The 12,277-nt window shown below is 31.7% G+C and overlaps 1 protein-coding gene across 1 annotated transcript in view; it reads left to right on the forward strand.

Annotated features, from left to right (window-relative positions):
- Window positions 1–12,277, forward strand: part of LOC107436333 (putative sodium-dependent multivitamin transporter) — a 33,326-nt gene that overhangs the window by 9,891 nt on the left and 11,158 nt on the right. Inside the window, exons 2-8 of the mRNA XM_071184620.1 lie at window positions 1,157–1,222; window positions 1,299–1,418; window positions 3,771–3,925; window positions 3,994–4,134; window positions 7,249–7,387; window positions 8,773–8,980; window positions 9,868–10,022. Coding sequence (XP_071040721.1) covers window positions 1,157–1,222; window positions 1,299–1,418; window positions 3,771–3,925; window positions 3,994–4,134; window positions 7,249–7,387; window positions 8,773–8,980; window positions 9,868–10,022 — 984 coding nt within the window. The remainder of the gene's footprint in view (window positions 1–1,156; window positions 1,223–1,298; window positions 1,419–3,770; window positions 3,926–3,993; window positions 4,135–7,248; window positions 7,388–8,772; window positions 8,981–9,867; window positions 10,023–12,277) is intronic.

Raw genomic sequence — 12,277 nt, forward strand, 5'->3', positions numbered from 1 at the left:
AAAAAGGCGAAACATTACTACAGAAAAGACCCTAAGTTACGTAGAACGAAAAACGATTAAGGACTTTTTTTAAGTAAAAACTATTTAATTCTCGTAAAGTATGCTAAAGTATGCTTTTTAAATGTTTTTAAGTAAGCTTTTTAATTATAATATGAATTGTATATGGTATACTCGTATACATTTCGTATTTCTTAAATATATTACATATATACCTTCTCTTTTTCTTTCCGTTTTTATACTCTTCGCTTTAACCGAGTTTTTCAGTTATCCGAGTTTGTTGCGGTCCCCATTAACTCGGATAATCGGGACTGTACTGTATTTATTTATATTTTGTCAGCTCGGAGACATTTGAAACTTATGTTCCTTTGAAAAAAAATCGGTACATATCGTTAGCTCCAGTAGCAGTCTCAAGCAAAGCTTTGTCTTCAGGAAGTTTTTATTTCTAATTTGGGGATTCCAGGTTTAAAAAAAATTTAGTATTTGAAATTTAATTTCATGATTCAATCGCAGATTAGCCGCAAGTTAACTAGCGTCGGCCACTTATAAATGACCCACCAAAGTCTTTGATTTTCATGCATAGTAATGCAACGTCATCGATGTTAGTGAGCAGTTAGTTGATTTTTGTTATATGAAAAGTTAGTTTGTGTACTTACAACGGTGAAAATTTCATGAACATTGTAAACAAGTCAAAATCACTTTAACAAGGAGCGAATAATAATGCACAAAACTCGTAGCCACGAGAAATAAAATAAATAGTAGAAGGAACAGTGAAATGCGCGGGGTCATTCTACGACCCTAGTAACTGATAAAAAGTCTATTGGGAGAGGACTGTCTAGTACCTTGATCTGCGGTATGGACGAATCATTAGATATCTGGTGTCTGTTATGTTAAATAATTTTGAAAATCATTTTTCTAGTACCTTGAAATGCGGTATGGGCGAATCTTTAGATATCTGGTGTCTGTTCTGCTCAATAATTTTAAAAATCTTTTTTCTAGTACCTTGAAATGCGGTAAGGACGAATCTTCAGATATGTGGTGTCTGTTATGCTTAATAATTTTAAAAATCAATTTTCTATTACCGTGAAATGCGGTATGAACGAATCTTTAAATATGTGGTGTCTGTTATGTTTAATAATTTCAGAAATCAATTTTCTAGTACCTTGAAATGCGGTATGGACGAATCATTAGATATATGGTGTCTGTTATGTTTCTTCTGCAGATGGTAAGAATGAATATTTGAATTGCATAAAAACAAAAGAAAAAAATTTATGTAATTTTGAACTTAATGTCTTTTTTAGGTATTTTACATGTCTATTTCTCTTTATGGAGCAGTTTTGGCATTGAGCGCTGTTACGGACTTGTCTTTTGAAATGTCAGTTGTGTCCTTGGGAACTGTTTGTGCTCTCTATTGTTCCTTGGTGAGATTGCTTTCTAAATTGATTCAAGATTTTCATAAATTTCATTTTTCCACTAATTCTTCTATTTTTTCATTATTATTTTAAGGGAAATTTTTTTTATTTAAAATCGTTACTTATTTATTCTTATTTAACATAACAAAACCGATCGTTATAATCACTTATAACGAAGTTTATATCAACCTATCAAAAAGTATGTAAAACTTGTACTTATTACGCCAAAAGAATGGGGTTCGATCCTCAGAGGAGGGTTGAAGCCCTCTCAGCTTCGGATCAATGGGACATAACTTGTCAGGGAAATAAAGGTAGTCTGTCCGTAATGCTGACCTCATTAATACAATGATGACGTTGCTCTAAAAACTGTGGAACCTTAACTTCCATAAACTCTCGTGCTCTCAGCAGGCTGATACGGGAATACTTTATCAACGCATTCAATGTAGGCTATTAATAATTATTACTTTTCTTTAAATCATAAATGGATAAATAAAATAATATTTATCACGCTTATCAAATTTTACAGCTATATACTTGAAGAGTTTCTCAATTTTTAGCTCTTAATTATCTGCAAAAAAATAGCTTCATAACACTTTTTAATTTAACCCCTTAACGATCGGTTAATTTTCAGGAAAACGGTCGTAAAAGTGCCTACTTTACCAAATACACATATTTGATTAGTGCTTACATCTAGTTTAACATAAACTAACTATCTACAATTACCTTAAATATATCCTGGTTCTGCCATCTGGTGTGTAAAATGAGAAATAAAATGTTTTCGGGGCAAAAGAAATGAATTAGTTTTATTCTTATTGGCGCGTTATTACTGAGCACTCCAGCCCGGAAGAGAAATCGAGAGCGAAACCTCACCCAGTCATTTTCACGAAAGCGAGGAGGAATATAAGATTCACTGCTTCTTTTTTTGGTTATTTATGCATGAATTAAGGATGAGATTTCGTGCTGTTTTAAGGATCAATTAGCCCATCTGAAAAAAAAACTCTTTCGTAATACTTGGCAGACCAAAAATGGCATCTCTTTACAGAAATCGCTAAATTCCAGAATTCTGAGAGCTCGCATGCAGGCAGTCGGGCTACAGAAGCGGGGTGCCTTCCCTTCTCCAGAATATCAAAATTATGATATCATGTCCTTGGAGCATCATCAGGTTCTGACAATCGATATTAGCTATTTATTTAATAATTCGATATAATAATCTAGAAATTCTGGCTAGACTTGCTATAGCATGATATTTCTAAAGTGCTAATATTTAATGTGTATGAGATCTACTGATTACATTTTTGCGACGTAACATTCGTCACACTTTATTACTTTATACGCATTTGCAACGTAGAACTATCGTGACGTTAGTAAACATTTTGCATACCTACTTCGCATGACTTTTTATTTTATTCTATAACTAGCGTTTAACAGCCGATCCAATTCTGAGTTTACAACTATTAATGGTTAACTCCATAGCTTCTGAGTTTTTAACCCAACCTAGAATATAAGAGAACTCCTAGATCAAACATTGGAACTAACTAGCTTTTCTGGAAAATTTTTCGATCGAACTAACCCACATTTACACATCACATTTGACTTGCATGCAGAGAAAAACCACGAGCAGATGCGGCTTTTGCCATGGTTAGCCCGAATTCAAGGAAATTCTAATCATAATTCATCTACTACTGAGGATATTTTATGTCTTATGGATAAACTTATGGTTGGCGCGAGATGGGAGCTGAAACCGTATCAACTAGACACTGCTGGGATTCGAAACTGGGTTATCTATACGAAAGGCGAGCTCTATCCCCTGAACAACCACTGGGATTCGATATAGGGACACTTGATTAGCAGACGAATGGTCTATCTCCTGAGCAACCACTGGGATTCGATACAGGGCCACTTGATTAGCAGACGAATGGTCTATCCCCTGAGCAACCACTGGGATTCGATACAGTGTCACCTCATTTGCAGACGAATGGTCTATCTCCTGAGCAACCACTGGGATTCGACACAAGGTCACCTCATTGGCAGGCGAATGGTCTATCTCCTGAGCAACCACTGGGATTCGATACAGGGTCACCTCATTGGCAGGCGAATGGTCTATCTCCTGAGCAACCACGGCTCGATTTGTATAACATGGCAATTCTGACAATGAATATATTTAGCACTCACGCGTACCATCCCGATGCGTTTACGTGTACATGTTCTACTCACTTGATTACTTTAATTAAGAAGAAAAACATTTTACAAAAAGCCTGACTGTAACTATACGTTAATTTTTAAGCCTTTTAACACTAGGCCTATTTTGTTGTCAGTTTCTTACAGATTATATAATATGCATTTATTAATTCCATTATTTAGGGAGGACTTAAAGCTGTTTTGTGGACCGATGTTTTTCAAGCTATTTTAATGATAACTTGTCTATTAGCTATATACATAGCAGGCATCTCTGATGCAGGTGGTATTTCCGATCACTTTCAAAAGGCTTCGACTGGCAAAAGACTAGACTTTTTCGAGTAAGAATTTTTTCAAAGTTATTGATTCTCATTACGAACGACATTGTTTTATTTTTTTTATATTACAGATTCATGCCAGATATAACCCGTCGGTATGGATTTTGGGCCTGCGCTTCTCATGGAATTATGATGGGAATGGCCTTCTTTGGAACAAATCAAGTTGAAGTGCAAAGATTACTGAGTCTCAGTAACATAAAACGAGCAAAATCGTATGTATGTAACAACCTAAAAATATAGAGCATATAAGTTAATTAATATGTTTTTACAGGTATTAGAAATAATTCTTAAATACCTACAAAATTGTCCTAAAGATATAAAGCCTTCTGACCCGCATAAAAATCACAATTACAGCATTGCGTTCTTTTTTCTTGTTTTTAGTAGTCAAAGGACACGCCATCCTACTCAACTAAATTTCAAAAATTAACTGTCGACTGCTTCTAAATATGTATTTTTCATATATTTTAGAACAGGGGTTTCCAACTCACATGAGGCCGAGGTCTGCAATTGAAAACACCAGTCAAATGGCGGGCCGCTACTTTATCAAAATTTTATATGGGATTCTTTTATGTTTGAAGGAACATTAAATATTACTGTCCGATTTTTTTCAAGCTGTACAAAACAAAAGTAATGAGTTGCAAATTAAAATAAGAAGCAGATTTTTAAAAATATTTAATTACATATTGAATAATTCTGGCTACAAAGTTTGCAACTGTAAATATTTCCTCCCAAAATGAGTTGTTTTAAAAAGTTAAATCGGAGAATTTCTCCGAGAAAATTTCTGATACACACTTACTAAATTATATTCTCACAATACAAAAAACGAAAAAAAAGAGCAACATGCACGAATATTTTTGTATTTGAATAAATATTTTCTTGGATGCAAAACTTGAGAAATAAACTTTTCTGCACCATTGGTATGTTAAATTTCATAGAAATGAAGAAATTTGGTTTCTTTAAAGAAAAAAAAGTATTTTAAATCCATATAGATTTTTTACGAAAATGACAACTAGTATATTATAGTTCGAGGGTAGCAAAAAAAGGCTTCGCGGGCCGCCAGTTGGTAACCACTGTTTTAGAACATCCACTAGATGTCAGCTATGAACATGTTAGAGTCAATATGATAATCTTTATGCTTCTCAACAAAAATTCTATCCTGTCTTGAAAAAAGTAGCTTATCCCGATCTTGATCTTTCTGCATCAAAATCATTTTAACTGTATCGAGCATTTTTTTGCTAAATTACTATAAATATTAGTAACCAAAAGCACGTAGCATCACCCCAGATTTGTAAAAATTATTAATTGATTGATTGTTTACAAATATGTACTTTTCCTATTTTAAGAATATTTACTAGATGGCAATATCAAGACAAGACTAGATGAAAGCATAAACATCTTACAGTCAATGTAGAAATCGAGAAATTTTTTAATCAAAATCTTTTCCTAATCTGCAAAAATGTTACACATCAATTCTACACATATTTCAATTGATTTATGGTATTTTAATTATAATTAAATTCTCTTTTTTTCCCAAAAAAGAACTTACTGCCATTCAAAATTTTGATAATTTAATATAAACAAATTGTAAGCTAGAAGTTAAGCATTCCACGGTTCTCCCATTTCGTAGAGAGAAGCATTCTCAATTTAAGAGAGAAGAGGATTTGTTTTATAATCTTAGAACAACAGCTGTAAATATATTCGTTTAACTTCAGAAAGAATTCACGAAAGGAACGTAAACTAATATCATACGATGCTAAAGATAAACTAGGCTTGAAAAAAATAGGTTTCCAGCAATGAAAGAGACAGTTTCAAAAAATTTCAGATACACATGAATCGGAGCAATTTCATTTTAATAAGATAATATTTATTTTCTCATTCATTCTAGAGGTAACAATAAATCCATAATTATCTATGAGCCGTTTTATCATTCCACACGAAAAAAAAATTATTGTATATCTTAACAGCAAAAATGGTGAATGCTTTTGACCAAAGTATTGTAGCGAAACACCGTACATAACTCTTGGTTCAAGGTATTTCTCCATTCCATCCCAGTATTCCATTTCTCCAAGAACCAAAAATAGTTCTTTGTTTAGTGAAACACCAAGAATGTTCTTTCACACTACTTGGTGTAAAAGAGCTGCCGTCACTTTTGTTATCTAATAACACTATCTTACTAATTTACAGTAACAGTAAAATATTATATGGATATTAGTTATTAAAATTATTTTTATGAAACAGTTTGAAGTTAGAACCATTAATTTTTGGATGCATGCACTTCCTAAAATAAAATTAGTCTGTAAACCAATATATTATATAAATATTCGAACGAGGCTTAATAGAACAGGAACGGATAGAAATTGTATATATTACAATTATTTACAACAGTTTACATAGATATAAAAATCTTAATATAATCATCCTTATTACGCAACTAAAAACACACATATACATTTTAAAAAGGTTCCGTATTTTGTGATTGTGGAAGTAAAGCAGCTTTGAAAACAACAACAAATTCACCAAACTCTAACTCGATTATATAAACGATTTATTTACTATTTTCAAAGTGTGAAAACATTGGCGTTTCCGGAAGTGAAACGTATAATGTAAGTCCACGTATAACGTGGATGCGCGTGAGCTTGGTACACGTTTTTTCCATTGTAAGTGCTTAGATTTGAAACGCACTATTTAAATTGTATATGAAAGCTCTTTTTGGTGTTAAATTTAAATAAGCTATCATTTCACATAACTTTTTGGGTTGGTTAACATTATATTCGGAGAGATATTACACCTCAGTATTTACATTGCAAACTTATACCAAGTTGTATAATTTAATATTTAAAATAGTATTAAAATATTTAATATCATACTAAACTGATATATCTTTTTCTAAGTAATTTCAATTAAAACTATAAATACAATTGAAAATTTAAAATTGAATATATATACAAGCATGAAAATTGCCTAAGTTCCTAATACTGAATCAAGAAATCAAAGCAATTTTATTTTATATCATTAGAATAATTTTATTTCAATGTTCTTTCTTTTAAATAATAAATAGGATTATTTTAATAACATATATACTTTTCCCATTTATTTAGATTTAAACTTTAAAATAAAATCCAAAACTTNCAAACATGAAAATTGCCTCAGTACCTAGCACTGAATCAAGAAATCAAAGAAATTTTATTTCGATGTTCTTTCTTTTAAATAATAAATAGGATTATTTTAAAAAATGTATACTTTTCAAATTTATATAGACTTAAACTTTAAAATAAAATGCAGATCTTTTATTCAAATATTTCAAACATATCATAAAATATTTACAGAACGCTTCGAATGAGTAGTTTACCAGTGTGTTTCATGTACTCTGCATGCTGTTACATGGGAGTGGTGTTATATGGTGTTTACTACAACTGTGACCCAATCTTAAACAAAGAGAGAACAGGATTAAGAAAATATGATCAAGTAAGTGACAAATGTAGTAAATAAATTAATCGAATGAACATTATGTTTTCATGTAAAAAATGCAAAGCAATATAGTATAATATGAAAATTACAAATAAAAAAGAAGCAGCATTTAAAAATACGTATATATAATATTTCTTTTAAACTGTGTTCTTTAAATATATTCTTACAGTAAATAACTATCTGAATGCCCGTTCTTCGTATGGGGTGAAAAAAGAATGTATAAATCAATACTGAATAAAACTAGTAAGTTTTGAACAAAAATGTTGGATAAATACCGACGCAAATAATGCAGTTTAAAATAATTCAATGTTTCTTTTTATTTATTATTAATTGATGTTGTTTTACTTAATGGCTTTACCTTATTAGATTAAGCAAAATAGGTACTTCTTCCTTTTGTTTCGGCGTCAACAGTTTTCGGAATCATCTGGCATAATGCTGTTACTCAAAGCAACTCACGGCATTTAAAGTTTGTTACAATTCTGGATTATACGTGCTATAAATGGTTTGTGCTAGCGTTAGTTTTTTCGAGAAGAAAGTTATTGGTTGTCATGAATCATTTAAGCGTTTCTGTAAAATTCCTCCAACGGCTGAGTCAGACGCATTTACATACATAGGCTATTCAAATGTTGAATTTGTTTATTTTAGCCATTTCACATTGGCGAGATCTTGTTTGCAGCTAAGAGAAGCATTTCGCCCAACCTCAAACCAAGATATTGGTTTAGTACTATTTACAGTTACACTACTAGTTTTAGTACTATTTAGTACAGAAGAGCTTGGTTTTGAGCTATTTTTCGGCAAACAACGATGGTAATAATTTAACATCCCCAAAAATATCCGAAGGTCCTTCACTGGTTTTGCTCCTATCTGCTCATTAAATTTAAATTCTGTAGTTGCATTTCTGTGGGCAGTAGATGGCTTTTTTACTACAAGTTTAACAGTTAATAATTCTCGAGCAATTAGTCGAATCTCATTTTTTTTCATTTCATCGCATTCTTCGTATTTATAGAGAAAAAAGAACAGACTTAAAATTGCAGTAACTTTTGAATTAATCAGAATTTCAAAAGAGAAACTCTATGAAGTTTATAAACGAATATAACCAATTTAGTATGAAAAATTTCAACTCTTCTAGGTATATTTTTGCAGGCTGTGACCACTCCCGTGTACTATTTTTCCAACAAGCTTAAAAATTAATAAATCTCGAATTATTTATAAAATCTTATTTTCCTTATTTAATACACTTCGTAATCCTCCACACCTTCGTAATTTCAAGTTTAGCTATATTATTTTTTAATACAAAGAGATAATTTTTTTAGCAAACTATTAGGCATTTATTTCTTAAAGATTTACTACATCAACGCAAACAATTTTTAAATTCTTTTTAGGTTGTCCCGGCTTACATTGTTACAAGATTTAGCTCTTATCCAGGACTGACAGGTCTGTGCATAGCTGGTATCTTCAGTGCTTCCATGAGTACTATTTCCTCGTGTCTGAACTCTGCCTCAACCGTTACAGTCATAGATTATTTAATACCAATCTTCAGAAAGGGCAACATTTCTGATTTGAAAATCATCCTACTCGCAAAAATTGTGTGTAAGTTTCCAACGACCTCACTAGTATTATACGGGTAAAAATTAATAGTGTGAAGTTATTTTAGCCAAATAATCTATTTAAAATATGCTGATACTGATTCGATGTATTTAAATAAATACTGGGGCGTCACGATTAACCTCCTGAAAGCCTTACTCAGGAGACGCGATATAACTGTTCATATGCTGTTGTCAACTGCAATTGAATTGCATAGCCATCTTGTTGCTTTAATCTTGGTTTTTGTGCTCCTTCGCCGTCCGCCTTTGCTTTCTGACTTAGTTTTTGGTGTTCAGAATTCGTGGGTGACCAGCGGCATTGCGACTCAGAGTCAGCAATGCATGATGCTCACGTTTTGGAAGCCGCTTTCATGGTAGCGTGTCTTCAAGCACATGCATATTATTCCCAATTTTGGGAAAAATTAATTAACCAAATAAATAACTAGTTCATTGCAAATAACTTTACAAACACGTGTACAAAAAGTATTAACAGTTTATTAAATATCAATGTATATGCTGTTTAAATTTACCCTAATTAGAAGTCTTGGCTTAATTAGCATCAATGGCTTTTAAATGTAACTACTCCTTAAAATTTAAACTCTTTCCAAGATTTGGCTTTATTTTATAAATACCACATTCAAACTAAGAGTAATATAGTATAACTTAAAAAAAAATAACGAAAAACAATACAGGCCCTGTTGAAGTTTTTTTGAAAGGCAGAATTAAAATAAAACTCGCTCGGAGAACTAGGCAAGGAAATGTTATTTTATTATACTATCTCTTTGTCTGAATCAATAGATATACTGCTTACAAAACTTAGATACTTTTAGTTTACTTCATTTATAAACAGAGGTTTTAATTTTGATACTTTATTTATGTACTTTCTTTTAAAAGCTGCTATCTATGGCGGTGTTTGCATAGGTCTGAGCTTTGCCTTTCGACACGCAGACAGTATTCACCATTTGAATCAAGTATTTGTTGCTTTACCTCAGGGTATTATTTGTGCTGTTTTTCTGTTTGGAATGCTGACAAGAAAAGCTGGTGATAAAGTAAGTTTTATTCTCTAAGATTCGCGAAATATGCTATTTAGGGGAAAGTTTATACTTTTCAGCACGTCTAGTACTTTATAAATAGTGACAGTAATCACATCCTTTTAACTATTTAATATTACAAAATTTGATAATGAGCATGAAATAATTAAGAATAATGATTGAATACAAATTACTACCTATTTATATATTTTTTACTTATTTATTCATTTAAATCAAAAAATCTTATGTGTGGCAGTTATGANTTTCCCAGAAGGAGCAATTTTTTCACCAATAACGTTTCTTAGTTTTGTTTATAGATATTTTAAGTACTTTATCAGATATACTTTTAAGTACTTTATTACTTTTTAGAAGCATTCACTAAATAACGCCCATAATACACAGACTTATCCTATTACAAAGTAGCCACTTATCCGGAAGAAATTGGACATAATAGGCCAGCTGAACTCTTAAAACTAACTTAAAATAAAATTCATGAAACCACATAATTTTTTTTCCAGACTGTGAGGTTTATAATTATATTGCCCCACTACTTTATATTTATTTCCTGTTAGCAATTAAAAAGGAATAATTTCATTAAATGAATTTCAATTTCTTACCTCAGTTATGCTAGAAACTTCGCATTGGAAATACACTGGTATAATAACGCTTGATGATATAAACATTCCTATGGGTATCATAAAATTAGCAATGGAAATAGCGACGCCATATTTGTAAACTTCAGCTGGTGATGAAAGAAACGAAGACGTAGATGTGAGAGTAACAATGAGAGAAAAGATAACAGGAAATTTGGGCATATTTTTTCCCGCCAGCAAATAATCCGACGCTAGTTTCTGTTGACCTTTGAAATACCTTGCACATAACCCTATCCCAATCGATAACAAAAGTGTCAAAGAAATAATAACATAATCGGCAACACCAAGACTGTATTTTTTAAACATTTTGATTTCTGTGTCTGATTACAAACTTCTGCGATTTGCTATAGCTTATTAAATGCGGTGCAAAGAATCTTCTGACTATGAAATGCTGAAAAGAAATTAAGCTATATTCAGAGCAATTTATCTTCGTAAAAGGATCATATTTCTCTTAATTTTAATTGTCTTATTCTTATTAAACGTCGTTTTCAATGATAACAAGTGGAAGAAAATGCTATAATTTATGTTCTATTAAAAGTTAACCTTTTTTCTGTTTTTTTATTGTAGGAAAAAAAATATGTTTTCCTTTTGAATGGCAATTAAAAGAATATATACGTTACCGGCAAAGTATGAAATAGTAACTAGGCATTGTATACAATATTGGAAGGTTTTAGGTAAAGTATGAAATATGGGTATTATTACATATTTTCCCTAGGCATTGTATATAATTCCTAGGCATTCTACAGAATGACAAATTTTATTCAAGTAAAGTATGAAAACGTCCCCGATAAGGCCATTGTATAAATAAATGACGTTCATTCCTCAAAATAGCAAATGTTGTTCTGAAGAAATAATCAGACTGAAATTTAAAAAAAAATTATTCGAAAAGCGTGAAGAAAAATGAAATTTTACTGAAACAAAATTCGTGCTCTTATAAAGGGAAACAAAATTTTTATATAATATTCAGAAATTTAAATTAACTTACTTGTTTCAACATGGTAAGTTTGAAGACATTTTGAATTACATTTTGTTACATTCGAAGTGAATCGGAGATGTATTTCATACTTTACTGGAAGAAAAAAGAAAATTAATTTTATTTTGCGTTTAATATTAAAATGAACGTGATACACTTTAGAAGTTAATTTGGTTGTTTAATGGACAATATTATAAAAAGAAGAAAAAATTGATTGTTGTTGTTGTTGTTGTTGCTTATCCTCACGGATCTGACATTAGTCAGATCAACTCCAAAAAGTTGTTGACAGCCAAAAAGTCGATGACAAGAAGTGGATCGGAAATTAAGTCCGCCCAGCTGGGGCCCCATTACCAGCTTCACGGAATCTGATTCCGATTGAAATGAAGCTCTCGTGACGTCATAATGCCGTGAATGTCGTGAATTTAGGCCGTATTACGAGCTCTTGATTCCGATCGGAACTAAATTCCGATGCGAAATAATTACGAATCAGGGGCCCTATTACCAGCTTCACGGAATCTAATTCCGATCGAAATGAAACTCTCGTGACGTCATAAATCCGTGAATGTCAGTTAAGTCGTATTACGAGCTCTTAATTCCGCTCAGAACTAAATTCCGATGCGAAATTATTACGAATCCCATTCCGGCAA

This window comes from Parasteatoda tepidariorum, chromosome 8, assembly GCF_043381705.1.
Source record: "Parasteatoda tepidariorum isolate YZ-2023 chromosome 8, CAS_Ptep_4.0, whole genome shotgun sequence".
Lineage (NCBI taxonomy): Eukaryota > Metazoa > Arthropoda > Arachnida > Araneae > Theridiidae > Parasteatoda > Parasteatoda tepidariorum.